The sequence below is a fragment of the Panthera uncia genome, assembly GCF_023721935.1.
Source record: "Panthera uncia isolate 11264 chromosome A3 unlocalized genomic scaffold, Puncia_PCG_1.0 HiC_scaffold_11, whole genome shotgun sequence".
Lineage (NCBI taxonomy): Eukaryota > Metazoa > Chordata > Mammalia > Carnivora > Felidae > Panthera > Panthera uncia.
The window spans coordinates 89,389,993-89,409,322 of record NW_026057578.1 but is presented as its reverse complement, the minus strand read 5'-3'; the positions used below and the strand labels follow the sequence as shown (position 1 = coordinate 89,409,322).

Sequence of the window (19,330 nt, the reverse complement as noted above, 5' to 3'; positions counted from 1 at the left end):
TGATTCCTGCTGCCTTAACTCTTCATCAGCTATAGACTTTTATTCCTTTCACCTGTCCTGTCTGCTTTGTCCAGGCACCTTCCCTGGGCCTCTCTTCCTTCTGTAATTAGTCTGGACTCAATCAATGCCCCATCAGACTTCTCTGTTGTTTGCCCTTAACTACGTAGCCCTACCCTGTCTCAATGTCCCCAATTATGAATTCATCGAATCTATGACTTTCCCCACTCCATTTCATGGCATCCAATGGTACCCGAGCATTGCTGGAGAAAACGCCATAGTCCTGAGCGTTGGTGTCATTTAAATCTGTGGTATACAGCCTCACAGTCTCCTCAGTGTGTCTGGGAATTCTACTTGTACTTGACCAGCTTAGGTGTTCTGCAACTTACAGCTAATAAGGTTTCAGTTCATCCCTCTTTCCCTTCTAACATAGGATGAGTTGTTGAGTCATCTCACAGGACAATGGTCATGCTGTAACATTTAAGATTCTGGATGACATACATTGGCCAACTGCAAAAATAGAGAGAAAGAAAGAAAGAAAGGAAGGAAGGAAGGAAGGAAGAAGGAAAGGGCAATTACCTGAAACAAAATGATTATTTATTCACCTTTGTAATAAGTATCAGAGCCAGGGGCCTACAATATAAATCCTAGGCAATGAAAATATGTCCCAGAATCTACCTGAGTCTATTTTAGAAAGCCAGGTAGCTTTTTCCTTAGCTTAGTCATGCACTGTTTTACTTGCTTTCTAGTACATAAACACAAAAAAATAATTGCTATAGCGTATGTTTTTCCTTCACTAGTTAAAAATAATTCTAAGGCTATGTGACTTTCTACAATAACTCTAGCTAATGAACTTAAATTTAAACTGGTTTATCGGTTTATAAGAGGCAAAGGTGTATAATTTGTGAGTTTTACTAATTTTTTACATTGTTTTTCAGTAGTGCTTTTTTTTTTTTAACTGTGGGAATTGTAGCCTATGTATAGAGGGAGTTAGTTTTCCTTTATGCTTTCCAAGCATAAAGAGGGAATTCGTTTTCCTTACCCGAAATTTTTCCAAATAGCCAGCCTGTGCTTGCTTCTTTTTATATATTCTGGACATTGTTTTCAGGGAAACATGATTTCCCAATACTTTTAATTTTCTGGAAATCTTTAACCATTATTCTGAATGCACAGATTACATTAGTGCGTGGAAAGCAGGTATATTTCATGTAAGTAGTACTCTAACAGAGACAGTATACGAAGAGTGTAAGTATACATTAATACAATAGGAACAAGCAAAATTTTTGTTCCTCAAATTGGGCAGATTCCTTGAGTGGAGTTAAAGGAGGTGCAAAGTAGTGTATCTCTGAAGAGAACAAACTGACTGCTATAGGAAGAATGCCCCTAATATTAGTTCTTATTTTTGAAAGGCTAGGTTTTGCTGATATACTTGTAATGATTTTAGCAAAAGCATTTTTCTAACATGAAATCAAGGTTTCATTTTTGCAAGACTAAATAAAGTTTGAGATTAATGTTGTGAGGAAAATTTAAGTTATGAAAGGTCCTATAAAAGATAATCTACCTTTTGAAGGGTTTGAGGGAACAGTTATTAAATTTGTCAGCAGACAGTTAAATTCACAGCCTAGCTGTGATCTGAGAGAAACACATCAGGAAGTTTCATTTTTTTCTTAAGTGGCAAACACCATACAGAGTCCAAAATAATAGAATAAAGATAAGGGAGATTGCATTGAGAAGTCTTTTACTTAGTTCAGAGAGGGTATCAAAAATACAATAATAAATAAGTTTGACAGTACAGTAAAGGAAAAGCAAACGAGTGATAAAAAAAATTAGAAAATAAATCTTTTCTTGGGTGGAAGCTACTTTTTCTGGAATTAGCAATGTGTTCTGTCATCTTGGGTAAAAGATTTCTGTAGTCAGAGCCTTCTGGACAATTCCTAAAAATTATAAATTTAAGGTCTCTGAATGGAATGGACATCAAATAGTCAGAGGAAAGTAATATATGTCTTTTAAGTTGAGATCAAAACCTTGGAGTGTTACCAAGATGTCAGTTGTTAGCATCATCAGGTAATGTCTATTCCATTGAGGCTTCAGGAAATTTTTTTCTCTAATGTTTCCTTTACAAGACTAAATATCCAGGTTTCAGATCATGCAGAGTCTACCTAGGTGGGTAGGTTTTAGAAATGCAGCTTATTGATAATTAAGTTGGAAGCTCCATATTCGTCTCCAGTAGCATTCAGTCTTAATCGGCTTATAATAGGCTAGAATTTAGGATTGAGAACAATGCCTAAATTCTCGAAGCAACCTCTTTTTAACTCACAAGGAGATAACTTTGGGTTCCGAGAAGGAGAATCATTATCGCTATCTTGGCTAATGGCAAGAATTCAGCCTTGAAAATGTGAAGTTTCTTGAAACTTTAATAGTTATAGTTTTAAAAAATTTTTTTAACGTTTTATTTATTTTTGAGACAGAGGGAGACACAGCATGAATGGGGGAGGGGCAGAGAGAGAGGGAGACACAGAATGGGAAGCAGGCTCCAGGCTCTGAGCCATCAGCCCAGAGCCCAACGCGGGGCTCGAACTCACAGACCGTGAGATCGTGACCTGAGCCGAAGTCGGACGCCCAACCGACTGAGCCACCCAGGCGCCCCTTTAATAGTTACAGTTTTAGAGTTCCCTATGTTCTCTTCATTTTTTCCTGAGGCTTCTCAATGATAAGAATAGTGGAGGTTCTGAGTAAAAGATAAAGCTAGAATGGAGTAAAACTCAGAAGGATTTCTACCCACTATGAAAATTAAGAAGTTGAGAGAATGCGTTGATTCATTCCTCATGAGAGATAAGGAAGCAGACATGCCAACAAAAGATATGGAAAGAGTCCAATTTCTACTTTCCAGGTCTGTACAAGAACTACCTATATTGCCATTCATAAAACACCCTGTATTTTGATAATATTTCCCCTTCCTCCTCCTCCTCCTCCTCTTCCTCTTCCTTCTTCCTCTTTGCCTAAGTAACATTGGTATACGCTATTTGTTTCCCTTGGCTAAAGTGGCGATAATTTGACTATCAATTAGAAGAACAACTGTAGTGCTCTGAAACACATCCTCTGTGTTTAAACTGTGAGCACATATAAAACCTGAAAAATACTAATTGGTCATTATAGGGGGATGTTATGAAGCAACTTTTTTTTGAAAATGTTTAAATAAAGAGAAAGGAATAAGCATTTAGACTCTTTTTCTCCTGCATGAATGATACTATTCAATACCCAATATTAGATGAGAAGTTTCTCCTTTTTATTTTTATTTTTTTATTTTTTAGTGTTTATTTATTTTTGAGACAGAGAGAGACAGAGCATGAGCGGGGAAGGGGCAGAGAGAGAGACACACACACACAGAATCCGAAGCAGGCTCCAGGCTCTGAGCTGTCAGCACAGAGCCCGACGTGGGGCTTAAATTCACAAACCTGTGAGATCAAGACCTGAGCTGAAGTCAGACCCTTAACCGACTAAGCCAACGAGGCACCCTTATTTTTTTAAAAAAATTTTGAAGTGTATTTATTTATTTTTGAGAGAGAGAGAGAGAGCGCGCACACACAAGCAGGGGAGGGACAAAGAGAAGGAAAGAGAGAATCCCAAGCAGACTCCACACTGTCAGTGCAGAACCTGAAGCAGGGCTCAAACTCATGAACCATGAGGTCATGACCTGAGCTGAAATCAAGAGTCAGACATTCAACTGATTGAGCTACCCAGGTGTCCCAAAGTTTCTTTTTTAAAAAACCTTCCAGCTAATAAGTTTTTTTAAATGAATGATAGAATAGCACCATTTTCAAACCCTATTGAATTATCAGATCTAGATATTAAGCTTTGATGGCAGTTGTTACCACAGACACACACATACACACACACACACACACACACACACACAGACAACTAAACACTATATGCCTTTTGATGGCAGAAAATAACCCTATCTATGAGATATCCTTGCTATAAAAGTTGAACCTGAATCTGAGTAAACCTCTACTTATAGGAAATACAACAGACAAAGAAGCATGTTAAACATGACAACATGTACATAGCAATCAGCAAAAAACAACCAGACTCTGGAAAACAAATCTGCAGTGTTTTAAACAGATGAATTATAAGAATGCAAGGGAGGGAAGCAAGACCAAGAGTGAGAGAAAGAGAGATTATCACAGATTAAAATAAACTTAAAAGATATAAACTAATCACTATCTTGACCCTCATTTAGATCCTGATTCAAATTTAAAGTAAATATATACACATATATATGTGCGCATATATGTATATATATTTATGAATATTTGTCATTTGAACAGTAATTGACATTTTATGATTTTAAAAAGTATTAATTATTTTTAAGTGAGATAATTGTATTATAATTATGGTTTTTAATAGTGTAGTCCTTACATTTTAGAGATACCTGAAATATTATGGATGAAAAATCACGTATGAGGAGAAAAGTGAACTGGAGTAGAGATGAAACCAGTTACCAATAAGTTGAAAATTATCAAAGCTGAGAGATAAGAGTACATTAAATTGTTCTGTGTACTTACTATATATGTTTGGAAGTTTTCCATAATTTTTAATTAATTGGATCAATTGGATATTCATAGAAAAACATTTTTAAAAAATGTTGTACCAATTGGTTGTACCAATTTACATTCCTACCTAAAATTTATATGGAACCATAAAGCAGGCCAAATAGCTAAACAACCTTAAGAAAGAATAACAAAGTTGGATACTTCATATTTCCTGATTTCAAAACATATTACAAAGCCACCATAATTAAAAGCAGTATGGTGCTGCCATAAGGACAGACATATAGAACAACAATACAGAATAGAGGGCCCAGGGGTTGCCTGGGTGGCTCAGTCAGTTGACTGTCTGAGTTGGTTTCTGCTCAGGTCATGATCCTAGGATCATTGGATCAAGCCCTGCATCAAGCTCCATGCTGAGTGTGGAGCCTGCTTGGGATTTTCTCTCTCTCCCTCTGTCCCTCTCCCCCACTCACACTTGCACTGTCTCTCTAAAAAAAAAAAAAAAAGATGGAACTTAATTCTACACCACACACACAAACTAATCAATTCAAAATATATTAATGCAATGAGTTCTAACCTTAAACTACAAAGCCTTAAACTATAAAACTCATAAAAGAAAATGTTAGGGATCTTCATGACATTGGTCTTGGCAATGATTTTTTTTTCAATAAAACACCAAAAGCACAGGCAACAAAATAAAAAATAGATAAGTGGAATGATATCAAACTAAAAACTTTCTGTACAGCAAAGGAAATATGCAACATAGAGAAAAGATCACCTATGAAAAGGAAGAAAAATATTTGCAAATTGTACATATGATAAGAGACTAATACCCAAAATATATGAGGTACTCCTATGACTCATTTGCAAACAAATAAACAAATAATCCCATTTTAAAATGGGCAAAGTTTTGAATAGAGTTTCTCCAAAGTAGTCAATAGGTATGTAAAAGATACTCACCATCACTAATCATCAGGGAAATCCAAATCAAAACTACAATGAGATATCACTACTCACCTGTTAGGACAACTAGTACTTAAAAAACAGTAAGTGTTGGCAAAGTTGTGGAGGAATTGGAACTCTTGCACACTATTGGTGGGAATGTAGAATGGCAGAGTCAGTGTGGACAACAGTATGGAGGTTCCTCAAAAATTTAAAATAGGGGCACCTGGGTGGCTCAGTCAGTTAAGCATCCGACTCTTGACTTCGACTCAGGTCATGATCTCTTGGTTCATGAGTTTGAGCCCCGCATTGGGTTCTGTCCTGACAGTGAGGAGCCTGCTTGGGATTCTCTCTCCCTCCCTCTCTCTGCCCCTCCCCCCCCCCCTCTCAAAATAAATCAATAAACATTTTTTTAAATTAAAAATAAAACTACCATGTGATCCATCAATCCCACTTCTGGGTATTTATCCACAAGAATTGAAATCAAGATCTCAAATAAATATATGCACTCCTATGTTCATTGCAGTACTATTCACAATAGTTAAGATTTGGAAACCACCTAAATGTCCTTCATCCAATAACTGGATAAAAATGTGGTATACATGTATAATGAAATGTTCAGCATTAAAGAAGAAAATCCTGCCATGTGCAACAATATGGATGAGCTTTGAGGATGTTATGCTAAGTCCCAGAAAGACAAATACTATATAATTCCACTTATATAAGGTATCTAAAATAGCCAAACTCTTAGAAGCAGAAAGGAGAAGGGTGGTTGCCAGAATCTTGGAGGAGAAAGAATGGGTAGTTGATGTTCAACAGGTATAAAGTTTCAGTTACACAAAATGAAAAGGTTCTAGAGATCTGCTGTACAATATTGTACAGTACACTTATAGTCTCGTTAAAAGGTGTGTGCTTGGCTGGCTCAGTTGGTAGAGCATGTGACTCTTGGTCTCAGGGATTATGAGTTCAGGCCCCACGTTGGAATTACTTAAAAATATAAAATCTTTAAAAAAATTTTAGTGGGGCACCTGGCTGGTTCAGTTGGTCAAACATCTGACTTTTGAAAACGGCTCAGGTCATGATCTTACAGTTCAGTTCATGAGATCAAGCCCCACATTGAGCTCTGAGCTAACGGCCACAGAGTCTGCTTGGGATTTTCACTCTCCCTCTCTCTCTTTCCCCACACTCTCTCTCTCAAAATAAATAAATAAACTTTACATAAATAAATTTTTGTTAAAAGGGTAGAACTCATTTTAAGTGTTCTTACCACGTTTTTTTATTATTGAAATATAATTGACATACAGTATTATATTAGTTTCAGGTATATAACATATTGATTCAACAATTCTATACATTACTAATACTCGCCACAATAAGTGTAGTCACCATTTCTCACCATACAATGTTCTTAAAATATTGACTATGTTCTCTATGCTGTAGTTTTCATATCCATGACTTATGTGTTTTATAACTGGAAGTTTATACCCAAAATTGTTTTACATCTATTTTAAATCATCTATTTTATATTAAATATATTATATTTAATATATATATAAATATATATATTTATATATATTTAATATAATATATATTTATATTAAATATATATATATTTATATTAAACATTAAATAAAATCATCTATTTTACCCATCCCCTTACCCACCTCCTCTCTGGCAACCACCAATTTGTCTTCTGTATTTGAGTCTGTTCATTTTTTGTTTGTTCATTTGCTTGTTTTTTAGATTATAAGTATAAGTGAAATCACATGGCATTTGTCTTTCTCTGTCTGACTTATTTCACTTAGCATAAGGCCCTTTAGCTCCAGCCATCTTGTCACAAATGGCAAGATTTCATTCATTTCTATGGTTGTGTAATACTCCATTGTATATATACACCACATCTTCTTTATCCATTTATCTATCTATAGACACTTGGGTTGTTTCCATATCTTGACTATTGTAAATAACACTGCAGTGAATATGGAGGTGCACATATCTTTTCAAATTACTATTTTCATTTGTTTTGAGAGTAAATATCCAACAGTGAACTTACTGGATAATATGGCATAGCTATTTTTAATTTTTTGAACAACCTTCATACTATTTTCTAGACTGGTTGTACCAATTTACATTCCTACCAACAGTGCATGAAGATTTCTTTTTCTCCACATCCTTGCCAACACGTGTTATTTCTTATCTTTTGATACTAGTCATTTTTACTGATGTGAGGTAATATCTCACTGTGACTTTGATTTTCATTTCCCTGATGGTTAGTGATATTGAGCACCTTTTCATATGTCTCTTGACCATCTGTATGTCTTCTTTGGAAAAATGTCTATTCAGGTCCTCTGCCCATTTTTTTATTGGATTCTTTAGAGTTTTTTAGTGTTGAGTTGTATAAGTCCTCTACATATTTTGGATATTAACACCTTATCAAACATATCACTGGCAAAAATCTCCCATTCACTAGGTTGCCTTTTTGTTTTGTTGATGGTTTCCTTTACTGCATAAAAGCTTTTTATTTCAATGTAATCCCAATAGTTTATTTTTGCTTTTGTTTCCCTTGCCTGAGGGGAGACATCCATAAATATGTTGTTAAGGCCAATGTCCAAGAGATTACTGCCTATGTTTTCTTTTAGGAGTTTTGAGTCTCACATTTAGGTCTTTAATCCATTTTGAGTTTATTTTTATGTATGGTATAAGAAAGTGGTCCAGTTTCATTGTTTTGCAAGTAGCTATCCAGTTTTCCCTACATGATTTATTGAAAAGACTGTCTTTTCCCCATTCTTGCTTCCTTTGCCCTTTCAAAAAAAAAAAAAAAAAAAAAAAAAGCATTTCCAGTAAAGTCAACCTCTAGGGCTAATTTGGCTAATAGCACTTGACCATCAGAAGCAGGATCCCATGTATGTTGTGACTTTCTCGTCCCACCACAAATTTTCTATCATAGTAAGTCCTCAAAAATTAGATACAGAAAAGTGACAGTACAATTAGGTCCATATTTTATGGATGCATTTCCACAATAACTTCTTTTTTTTTCAATTTTCAGGGGAGAGAGTGATACTTATAAACATGACTGTGCAAAATTTTGTCATGTGAGAAATTTTGACATAGTTTGGCTTAAAAAGTGAATATATACCCATTACTTGTAACAAGAGTGAAAAAAATAGCTCTACAATAAGAAGGAAGCAATTTCCAAATGATTATTTGACACAATTCTTCTGTAAGTAGCCTGTGTCTCACTAGAGGGAGCTCGGAACCCACAGATCAAGGGCAAGAGAAGCTAAATAAAATGTCATTTCATTTCAGGGGAAAAAGTATGAGTAAATATGACACTGATTTCCAGAAGCTGATATTTTTCATATGCCAATTACTAACTTGGAGTTTTTAATTATATAACAGGTAAATAATACAAAGCCTCCTAATAATCAGTGGATTAATTTAACAACCTATTATTGTAAATAGGGTGTAGGGCAAAAAAGAGATCGGCATTATCCTTGCCCTCTTTGGAGAAAAACTCCTAGCATTCATGAAAAAGAGCAATTCTTGCTCTCTGGCTACTCCTTTCCTATCTCCATGTGTAAACACGTGGGGCATCTTCCCCTTTAAAGTTGCAACTTCTTGGGTACACTTGGGGAAGGGGTCTTTCTCACAGCTGCACCAAAGTTAGTATGCTCAGCAGCCTGTTTCTCCCCTGTCACCCACTACATCTCCTCGGACACTCTCACCTGAGAAACTAAAGAGCCACCAACCTTCCTCATGTCAAACGTGTTGCCACTACCCTGGCCTCATCTGTCAAGTTCTTCATTCCCAGCAGCAGTGTTAACTCAAGACTGTGTGGAGACAATAAATTGTGGTTCATTCTCAAAGCTAATATCCTAGTGAAAGATTCTATTTCATCTGCCATGGTTAGGTATCTATTCTGATCCTGCTAGCCTTCTCCCAGGAGATGGACATAGCTACAGAAATCTGATTTGGGAAAGGGGGTGGATTTCTAGAGGAGAATTGGCTTACTGATAGGATATACCCTTAAAATGCACTGCAATGTCTATTTTAACTATAACTCTACCCTCCAATCAATTTTAAAAATACAATCCTTATTATGACACTTTCCAGGCAAGAAGTGTTCTTTCTGTCTTTTGAGCAGCTGGGGTTTCCATGGTCAGTAGAAAGAAGCTAGAGGTGCTATAGTCATCTGTGATGGTGAACTTCACATTTTTTTTCCCCTTTAATACTCATTCAGAAGTTTTAAAATTCCATTATCTCAGGGGCGCCTGGGTGGCTCAGTCAGTTAAGCGTCTGACTCTTGATTTCAGCTCAGACCATGATATCACTATTGTGGGACCAAGCCCTGCATCGGGACTCTGCAATGACAGCACAGAGCCTGCTTGGGATTCAATCTCTCTCTCTCTCTCTCTCTCTCTCTCCCTTTCTCTCTGTCCCTCCCCACCCTCTGTCAATAAATAAATAATAAATCCATTATCTCATCACATTTTCAGGTATACATTTATAAGTTCTCATCATAAATTTTGACAGTTGCCAAGGATGTAATTTCTGTTGTATTGTACATTTTGGCACTTTTATTTTAAATGGATGTGTTCTATCATTCATTTAAATGTACCTAATGTAATCTAGGGGTGCCTGGGTGGCTCAGTCAGTTAAGTGTCTGACTTCGGCCCAGGTCATGATCCCACAGCTAGTGAGTTCGAGCCCTGAGTGGGGCTCTGTGCTGACAGCTCAGAGCCTGAAGCCTGCTTAGGATTCTGTCTCCCTCTCTTTATCCCCCTCCCCAACTGGTGCTCAATCTCTCTCTGTCTCTCAAAAATAAATAAATGTTAAATAAAATAAAATAAAATACAAAATGCAAGCCCTTTACACCATTGTTTTTCTCCTCCAATTCATATTCTTATGCCCTACAAAATTTTATCTAATAAAATATCATTTATGCTTAATTTTTTTAATTTTTAATTTTTTAGTGTTTTTTTTTAATGTTTATCCATCTTAGAGAGAGAGCCCACGCGTAATAGAGAGCAAGTGGGGCAGGGGCAGAGAGAGAGGGAAACAAAATCTGAAGCAGGGTCCAGGCTCAGAGCTGTAGCACAGAGCCGGATGCAGGGCTCAAACTCACCAACTGCAAGATCATGACCTGAGCCGATGTCAGATGTTTAACCAACTGAGTCACCCCAGGTGCCCCATATTTTTTCAATTTTTTAAATTTTATTTATTTTGTGTATGTATGTGTGTGTGTGAAAGAGAGCGAGAGAGAGAGAGAGAGAGAAGCAGAGAGAGGAGAGAGGGAGTCCCAACCAGGCTTCGTGCTATCAGTGCAGAGCCCAATGCAGTGCTCAGTCTCAGGAACCGTGAGGTCATGACCTGGGCCGAAATCAAGAGTTGGATGTTTAACTGACCGAGCCACCCAGGTGCCCTTTGAAAGTCTCTTATTTATCAATGTTTATTTCCCTATAAAAGTGTGTGTGGTGTGTATGTATATATTTTGTATATGTATCTGTGTGGTGTGTATATTTTACATATATATATAATTTTTTGTGATGCAAAGCTCTAATTTTTTATCCTGGATTGAGTCATCATTCTAATTTTAATAATAAGAAAGTGAAAATCAACTCAACTGGAAGTCAAGACCATACTGTAACTGCAAATTTTCTTCTGAGTGACTGCCACTTTCTTGCCAATGACACTCCAACCCCAGATTCTTGTTCTGTTCCTCCCATTTCTTGAAAAAAGTTACTAAAGTACCCAGGTGCTGAACTCCCCCAGCTTTTTGACATTATGCAATCGAAATCTGACCCTGCTTCCCCGAGCTCTCAAAAATCTAGCAGAAAGTCAGGCTCTGTGCTGACAGCTCAGAGCCTGGAGCCTGCTTCAGAATCTGTGTCTCCCTCTCTCTCTGCTCCTCCCTCACTCACACTGTTTCCCTCCCTCTCTCTCTCTCTCTCTCTCTCTCTCTCTCTCTCTCAAATAAATAAAACATTAAAAAAAAAAAAAACTCCCAGCAGAAAGGGAAATAATTCAGACAGAGAAAGACAAATATATAATTTCACTCATAAGTGGAATTTAAGAAACAAAACAAAGGAACATGGGGGCAAAAAGGGAGGAAACCCAGGAAACAGCCTCTTCACTATAGAGAACAAATTGATGGTTGCCAGAGGGGAGAGGGTAGGGGAATGGGTTAAATAGGGTGATGGGGATTAAAGATAGTGCTTTTGATGAGCACTGGGTGTAAGTGATGAATCACTAAATTCTACACCTAAAACAAATATTACATTGTATGTTAAATAATTAGAATTTAAAAACTTGAAAAAAAAAGTTCCCACCACAAACTTAAATCTTTTAATAAGCCACACTCTACTCCCTCTTACAAAGAAATGCATGGTTTCTTTGGTCTGTATGTTCTTTTTCTGAGACAAGGTAAATAAACTTTATTTGACTTAGTGTCTTCCTGGTAGCTTTTGGCCAGTGGACTTCAACACACTTGAAAAACACGCTATAAATACATCAAAACACATTACATTTTTTTGACAAAAGAACATTTTTGTTGGGAATGCATCCCATAATGACAAAGATGGTCTGCCCACACACATTAGTGCATGCATCCACAGACAGCTGTAACTTATTGCTACAATGGTATCGTGTTAATTGTTACATTATTATATTTTGATTTTATATTATACAGGCACTGAGAAAACCCTTCACATATGAAAGGGTATGTTTTCTCAATGCCTATCTATTCTTAGAACTCTGTGTGAACTCCATGCAAAAATCAGTGATTCATAATTAAACATTATTTTGAGTAGTTGACAGCTCAAGTTGGCCCTCCACTTTTTAAAAAGTTTTTTGTTTGTTTGTTTTGTTTTTGAGAGCCAGAGCACGTGTGCATGCACTCAAGCAGGGAAGGGGCAGAGAGAGGGAGACTGAATCCCAGACGGGCTCCATGCTATCAGGGCAGAGGCTGACACAGGGATTGATTCCACAAACCGTGAGATCATGACCTGAGCCAAAATCAAGAGTCTGCAGGCTACTTAACCAACTCAGCAATGCTGACGCTACTGGTCCTCCATTTTTGTTGCAAGTAAGCCATTGGAAACCTCTGACTTCCAGAATTATTATGATGACTTCAGAGGTATTTTTTTCCTTGTCCTACAATAAAATTTTACACGCTGCAAAGGCTTTTACATGTGGGGGTATGTACTGTAGTACATTTGGAATGGACAAAGAATCGTGTCTCTTCTTCATAAGAAGGGGAGGAAAGCCTACATTGGCAGAAGCTGCATGAATGTAGGGGTTCTCAGGCAGCTACGTACGGAGGGAGGTGAGCACCTGGAAATTTATCTCTTAAAACAATCTTTTCCACGAGCCTCTTGGAAAGACTTCCTGAACTTTAAAGCATGGACTGAAAAGCCCAGCAAAAGAATTTAATTGAAATAAATGGTTATTTGCTTCAGATGGTATGATCAGAGGCATCCAGTAAGAATGGGCTTTAACCAAGGAGACCAACAACGCAGAGTCCCTGGTGAAGGCTTCCTCTCTCTCCGAAGAGCTAATGAATACAGTCCCAAGTTTCCCACGGTTTTTGCCATCCTTCTTACAGCTGTGCATCTTTGTCAACACCACTCTCTGTTCTCAGATATTCTTTTTTCTTAAGGACCAAGGCATTTAACCAGGTTCTGTTGAAACCTTGCCACCTGAGAGCAATTGTTTGATATTTGCTCATTCGTGCACCTATCATTTGTGTAGATTTTACTGTTTAGCTTTCAGAAGCAATCTCCCCACCTCCCACCCCCACACACTTCAGGTTTTTTGTCTAATTCTTCGTTGGAGAGAGAAGAGCAGATGCAGTTCCAGTCTAGGATGTGGGTATTGTGCCTGATTCCTAGATAGGGTTTGCACAAGGAGAGCCTGTGAGTGCTGCCCATCGTGGCGTTCACCGCGAGGAGGCTACGGGACTCTTTCAACCACGTAACACTACAGCACAGCCAAGCCTTGCAAAGAGAACGCTTTGCAAGGCCAGCCCAGGGAACCAGGGCGGCCCTGGGAACCGAACTCGATAGAAAGAGCAAAAGAGGCAGAACACGCATGCGCAGGGCGAAGGCGGAGCGGACGGCGCGCGAAAGGAGCGCGCGCACGCGGCGGCCAGGCCTTATAAGCGGGAGCGCGCACCAGCGTGGACGCCAGAGATCCCGCAGGCGGGTACCGGAAGAGACCGCGCGCGTGGCGCCCGGGCCTCAGCCATGGCTCACAGGCCGAAGAGGACTTTCCGGCAGCGCCGAGCCCACTCCAGCGATAGCGATGACGCCGAGGAGCGGTCTGCTGAACCCGAGGCTTCGGGGGAGCAGGCGGCCCCGGGCCTTCCAGAGGAAGGGCCGCCCAGTGGCGTGGGCCGCGCGGAGGTGACGGACTGGCGTGCTCGGGCCCGTGGCCCTCGCGGTCGTGGCCGAGTGTGGGCAAGTTCCCGGCGCGCCGCGGGGGCGGCTCCGCGCGCTGAAGGCTCCGACGTCCCAGGTGAGGCTGGGCTGCTGGGGAGCCGACGTGACGCGGAGCGAGGGGCGGGGCTGCGGGAAGAGGCCCTCGGGCTTCTCCGGTGGTTCCCGTGACCGCTCTAACTTCCAGCAGTGCTGAATTCCGGCCACCTGGAGCCAGACTGCACGCTTCCCAGCACTCGCTCGCCCGCTGCCCGCATCTCCAAGTCGGGCTCCTTGGGGCAACCAGAAAGAATCCTTTGGGGTTTGTGGTTCGTGTGTGTTCGCACCGTCGGGTGAACTCTCCCCAGTTACAGGTTTAGTGCGGTACTTGCTGTTTACGAAGAACCTAAAAGTCATAGAATTAAAAAAAAAAAAAAAAAAAAAAAACTTTCTGTTACTGTTAGGGGGAAGTTTCATGTACTTTTGGAAACGTCCCCAGTTAGCTTTCTAGAAAACACTTAAGCAGAATAGTACATCAGAAGAATCTAGGTGACAGACTTCGCACGTTTCCTTTGCTTGTTGTATTTTTCATCAGTTATTTGCAGGAACGCAGATTACAACGACGGTGGATGTCACCAGGTAGCACAATGAATTGAAGATGCCATAGACTGTACCAATAATGGTAGGAACTACAGTGCAGTAGTTTTGAAGTACCTTTGCGTTTTTAAATCTAGAATTTAAGCAGCATTAAGATGTTTACATAAAATGTGTTCCAGTTAGAATTGGAGCTTAATAAGAATGCAGTTTTCAGTTAGTTTTGAGGTTAAAAAAAAATTGTCTCTCCCACGTAACTATTTTACAGAAAACTAGTGAGTGACATTGTTTTCCATTTGCAAATCTTGATACTTTTGCATTCAGCCTTGTGATAGGTTGTTTCATTTGAAATATGAAAAGAAAACCGCAGGTACAGGGTGTAATAGGAATACTTAATAGGCTTTTAGATGATTGAGGGTGTCCTGCTTTGGTGTAACAACAAAGGTCAACAAACAGTACTTTCTTAAAGGTCAGTTTGCAACAAGCAGCTGAAACAGTTATCTGTCAGGTTTTTTTCCCCAGTCTGTTACATTAAAATCCACTGGTCTGTTTTGCACTTGAATGGAACTTTTGCCCATGCATGATTGGTTACATCATGCACGGACTATGAAAAGCATTGGTTCACAGAGTTTGCAAATGTTGGTACATTTTATGATACAGTATCTCCCCCCAGATCTGTTACTGTTAGTGTGTTACTGCTAATCATCAGTCTTTTTAAGTATTGCAAAGATGCTCACGGTGCAGGATATGTTTTCCAAAATTCCAGTTTTCACTTGAAATCTCTAATTCTGGAAGTGATAGGCACAGCTTTACTCATTTCTGAGACAGTTTGTCAGGTGTACATGTAGAAATAACTAGAGTTTGTCATTCTTTCAAGTTAAATGGTGTTGCTCCTTGAAGACCGAGGCTAGTTCACCTTGCATCTGCTCACACAAGTGCTTTTCAGTGAGGCAACCATTGTGTTTCAGCGTGACCCGGAAGTGCTTTATACACACTGCCATTTTGTTCCACAGAATATTTAAAAGATGTGGACTCAAAGGTCACGATTTAATAAAGTTAGTGACTTTTAACTGCTGCATTGAGGATGGTAAGTGCAACTGGATTTTTTTTTTTTCCTGGCAATGCATGGTGGTGAAGAATACAATGGCTGCTACTACACATTGCTGTCACTGTCTTGATTTATACTAAGAAGCCAAGAGTTTTACCCGCCTCTGCTATTGCTTCATTATATAAATAGCATCAGATTAAAATGGGCAAATAACATGCTAATATTGTGATGAGAGTAGTTTTGAACTCGCAGATCCTCTGAAAGGGTCCTAGGGACTTCCAGAGGTTGATGGACCATGCTCCGAGAACCACTGCTCTGGTGTTCATCCACTTTGGGAACAGGTAGGGGTTGTCATAAATAGTAGCAAAGAAAGAGGGAATCTGTACTTGTATTCCTTTGTCTTCTAAGTTTTGATCTTACTCCAGATTTTTTTTTTTTTTTTTAACTCTACATAGGTCTGTTAATTGCAGGACATTTTTAAGATAAAGAGTACTGGGGCGCCTGGGTGGCTCAGTTGGTTGAGCGTCCGACTTGGGCTTGGGTCATGATCTCACAGTTCGTGGGTTCGAGCCCCGCATCCGGCTCTGTACTGACAGCCCAGAGCCTGCTTCCGATTCTGTGTCTCCCTCTCTCTCTGCCCCTCCCCCACTCACATTCTCTCTCTCTCTCTCTCTCTCTCTCCTTCAAAAATAAACATTAAACATTAAAAAAAATAAAAAAAAAAGATAGAGTACTATGTATGTAGTCTTTAAGTTTTAAAATTCATAAAAAAATACAAAATAATTGTAAACTGACAAGCCCTTTCTTGTCAATAATACCATGAATTCCTTCACATTTTGTTCATTCAGTTCTCACAACACCCTAATGGGTGTTATCTCTTAATGTTATCTTTGTTTAATAGACTGTTTGGCAGACTGTCCTTCCCAAAATCACAGAGTAGAAGCAAAGAGATTCGTGATTTGAGACCACAGTGCTCATTACAGGACTGCTTGCCACCAGCCGTTGAAGTATGGTATAAAGAGAGTCTAAATTCCGGAGTTGAGTGAAATTAGATTGAAAGCCCTCTTCTCCACTTAGTAACTTTGTGACACTGGACATGTTACTTAGCCTCTCTAGTCCCTAATGTCCTCATCAATAATAGCAGGCATTTACTTTACGGAATTGTGAAATTCTACAATTGTGTGAAATAGACCTTGTAAAGCAGATTTCAGTGCCTACCATATAGTAGGTGTACATTAGGTTTTTTTCAACTTCACCACCATAATTTTTCTTTCTTGTTTTAAATGTGCCTTCACTTTTTGTTGTCTCTTTTTTCTGTATGGTTTCCTCTTCTCATTGCATCTTTTAAGAGAATATTTTATTAGATAAGTGGATTGTATAAATAGGGTAAGTCTGTACATGTATTAGATCATCCATTGGTTTCAGAAACAATGGAAATGGAGAAAGATCTGTACATTGCTTCAAATACATGGAGGAAAATTAAAACACTGTACTGTATATATGCTATGTGTTGTGTAGAATTTAGGTTATTGATTACACTATCTTGACTCTTTGTTATATTCAAAAAATGTCCTGTTAGAATCCAGAATGGTTGATCTTTCAACGGATGAAGAGAGTGAAACACATCATTCCCCAGAAAGTAAAGATGATCACAGTTCATCATCCAACAGCTCTAGCTCTCTGGAAGAAGAATTTTCGTCAGTAGGTTGGTAAATATTGTGATTTTGGTTAACTTTATTTCTAATAGTATTTTCTATACCAGTGGTTCTTATTATTGGTAACACAACTAACTCTAGTGAAGTATGAGGCAAGTACATCATTACTAATGATTGTCTAAGTGCCAGATTTGACTGCTCTTTTCCATTACATGACATGCCCAAGCTCAGACTGCTTGTAAGAGGCAGAGCCAGGATTCAGACCCAGGCAATCTGCCCCAGAACCTGTGTTCTTAACCAGTGTGCTACACTTGGTGATTAGTGCCAATATCTGAAGGGTGGTAAGAATTTGTTAGGATGTTTGGGGTACAGGACATAGCAAATGTAAAACTCTAGGGAAGACAACATAGCATATGCAGAGAACTAAAAATAGTTGTTGGAATGAAAATATTTGGTTGGAGCGTAAGATAGAGGAACAACAAAAAATGCAGAGAGACAAATTGGAGTCAGATAATACAGGATTTGGGAGAACTACTGAAAATTTTATGCCAATAAATGGCATGACCAGTTCAGGGCTTGGTAAATTACCACTTGTGAACCAAATATGATCCATCACCTGCTTTTGCAAATAAGTGTCTGTGGCTGCTTTTGCTCTATAGTGACAGAGTTTAAAAGCTGTACCAGAGACTTGATGGCTCACAGAGCTGAAAATATTTTTCTGGCTTATTACTCAAGCTTAAGGATTTGTAACTTGTTTTGTGCTGTGGACTCTTGTCAGTCTCATAAAGTCTGGGACCCCTTCTGAGAAAAAAGAAATAAATTAACTTAAAATGTAATTGTTTAAATGCATTTTTTTTATTTTACACATTTTTTTTTTTAACATTTACTTATTTTTGAGAGACAGAGAGAGACTGAGCATGAGCTGGGGAGGGGCAGAGAGAGAGGGAGACACAGAATGTGAAACAGGCTCCAGGCTCTGAGCCGTCAGATCATGACCGGAGCCAAAGTCAGACGCTCAAACGGACTGAACCACCCAGGCGCCCCTAAATGCGTTTTTAAACACTTGCAACATAGTAATAACTGCTTTATCAACATTAAATAACAAGCAGTAGCTCTTGTAATTTTTTTTTCTTCTACAAGTTCACAAGGTACAAAAGTGCTTAATGATGAAACCAGTATTAAGAATTGAAACCTAGTAGATAGGTGAAGCCTTGTCTAGATTCTAGATAGAGGGCTGTCCAATAAAACTTTCTTTGATGATGAAAACGGTCTGTATCTTCATTGTCCAGTACATTAGCCGCTAGCCACATATAGCTGTGGAGCTCTTGAAATGTGGCTGATGCAGCTAAGGAACTGGATTTTGAAATTGGATAAATTTAAATGGTCACAGTGCTGCTATAGAAGATGGTAGATTAGAGGCCTTTTACACCAGTAGTTATACAGTGTTGGTAGCAGTGTCCACCTAAGGACAGAAGACAGTGTTTGCAAATGTGTGGCATAGTTTTTAATCATCATTGTGACTGAGGTATTGTTGGCCTGTAGTGCCCTAGAGACAAGAAATGATAAGTGTCTCTCAGAGTACAGGACAGCACAGCACAGAGAATTTTCCGTTCTGAAATGTGCATTTCAGAAACACTGAGAGTTGAAAACTTGTTCTGTGAGGGATACATTTTTTTTTCTTCTGGAGAAAATATGAAGGCATGGGAGAAGTTTGGAGATTGGTACGTGGACCAAGGAGTGCATTTATTTTTTTGTTCAGACAGTGGAATTATTAGAATGATCCAGTAGTGAAATATCTGCCTTGATATTGTTGCAGATACAGTGTGTTACTCATGGAGCATGATCTCAATCTCTACTCCTTAGATAAGATGATATATGTGAAAATTATTTAACTTATAAATCTGCATGTTGTTATTATGCAGCAATATGCTAACTTTATTAATTCATTCCATGTCTGGCCAGCATCTGCTCTGTGGGAATCTTTGAGCTAGATGTTGGTGCCTAGACAAGAGAGGATAATACTCTTGAAATTTTACTTCTTTATTGTAGCTTGAGAGAGGATTAGCTTTATGTACAACCAGTATCTCACTGCTGAGTCCATTCTTGTGACTTATTAAACCCCGCCAA

The 19,330-nt window shown here is 38.7% G+C and overlaps 1 protein-coding gene across 5 annotated transcripts in view; it reads left to right on the top strand.

Moving 5' to 3' along the window:
• Nucleotides 1–19,330, top strand: part of GCFC2 (GC-rich sequence DNA-binding factor 2) — a 128,993-nt gene that overhangs the window by 60,843 nt on the left and 48,820 nt on the right. For 2 of the 5 annotated variants that reach the window (XM_049651795.1, XM_049651796.1), the window contains exons 1-2: nucleotides 13,423–14,006; nucleotides 17,128–17,253. In XM_049651795.1, coding sequence (XP_049507752.1) covers nucleotides 13,736–14,006; nucleotides 17,128–17,253 — 397 coding nt within the window. In that variant the 5' untranslated portion in view covers nucleotides 13,423–13,735. Of the gene's footprint in view, nucleotides 1–13,422; nucleotides 14,007–17,127; nucleotides 17,254–19,330 lie in introns of those variants that run through there. The other 3 variants (XR_007462264.1, XM_049651799.1, XM_049651798.1) reach the window with 2 other exon arrangements.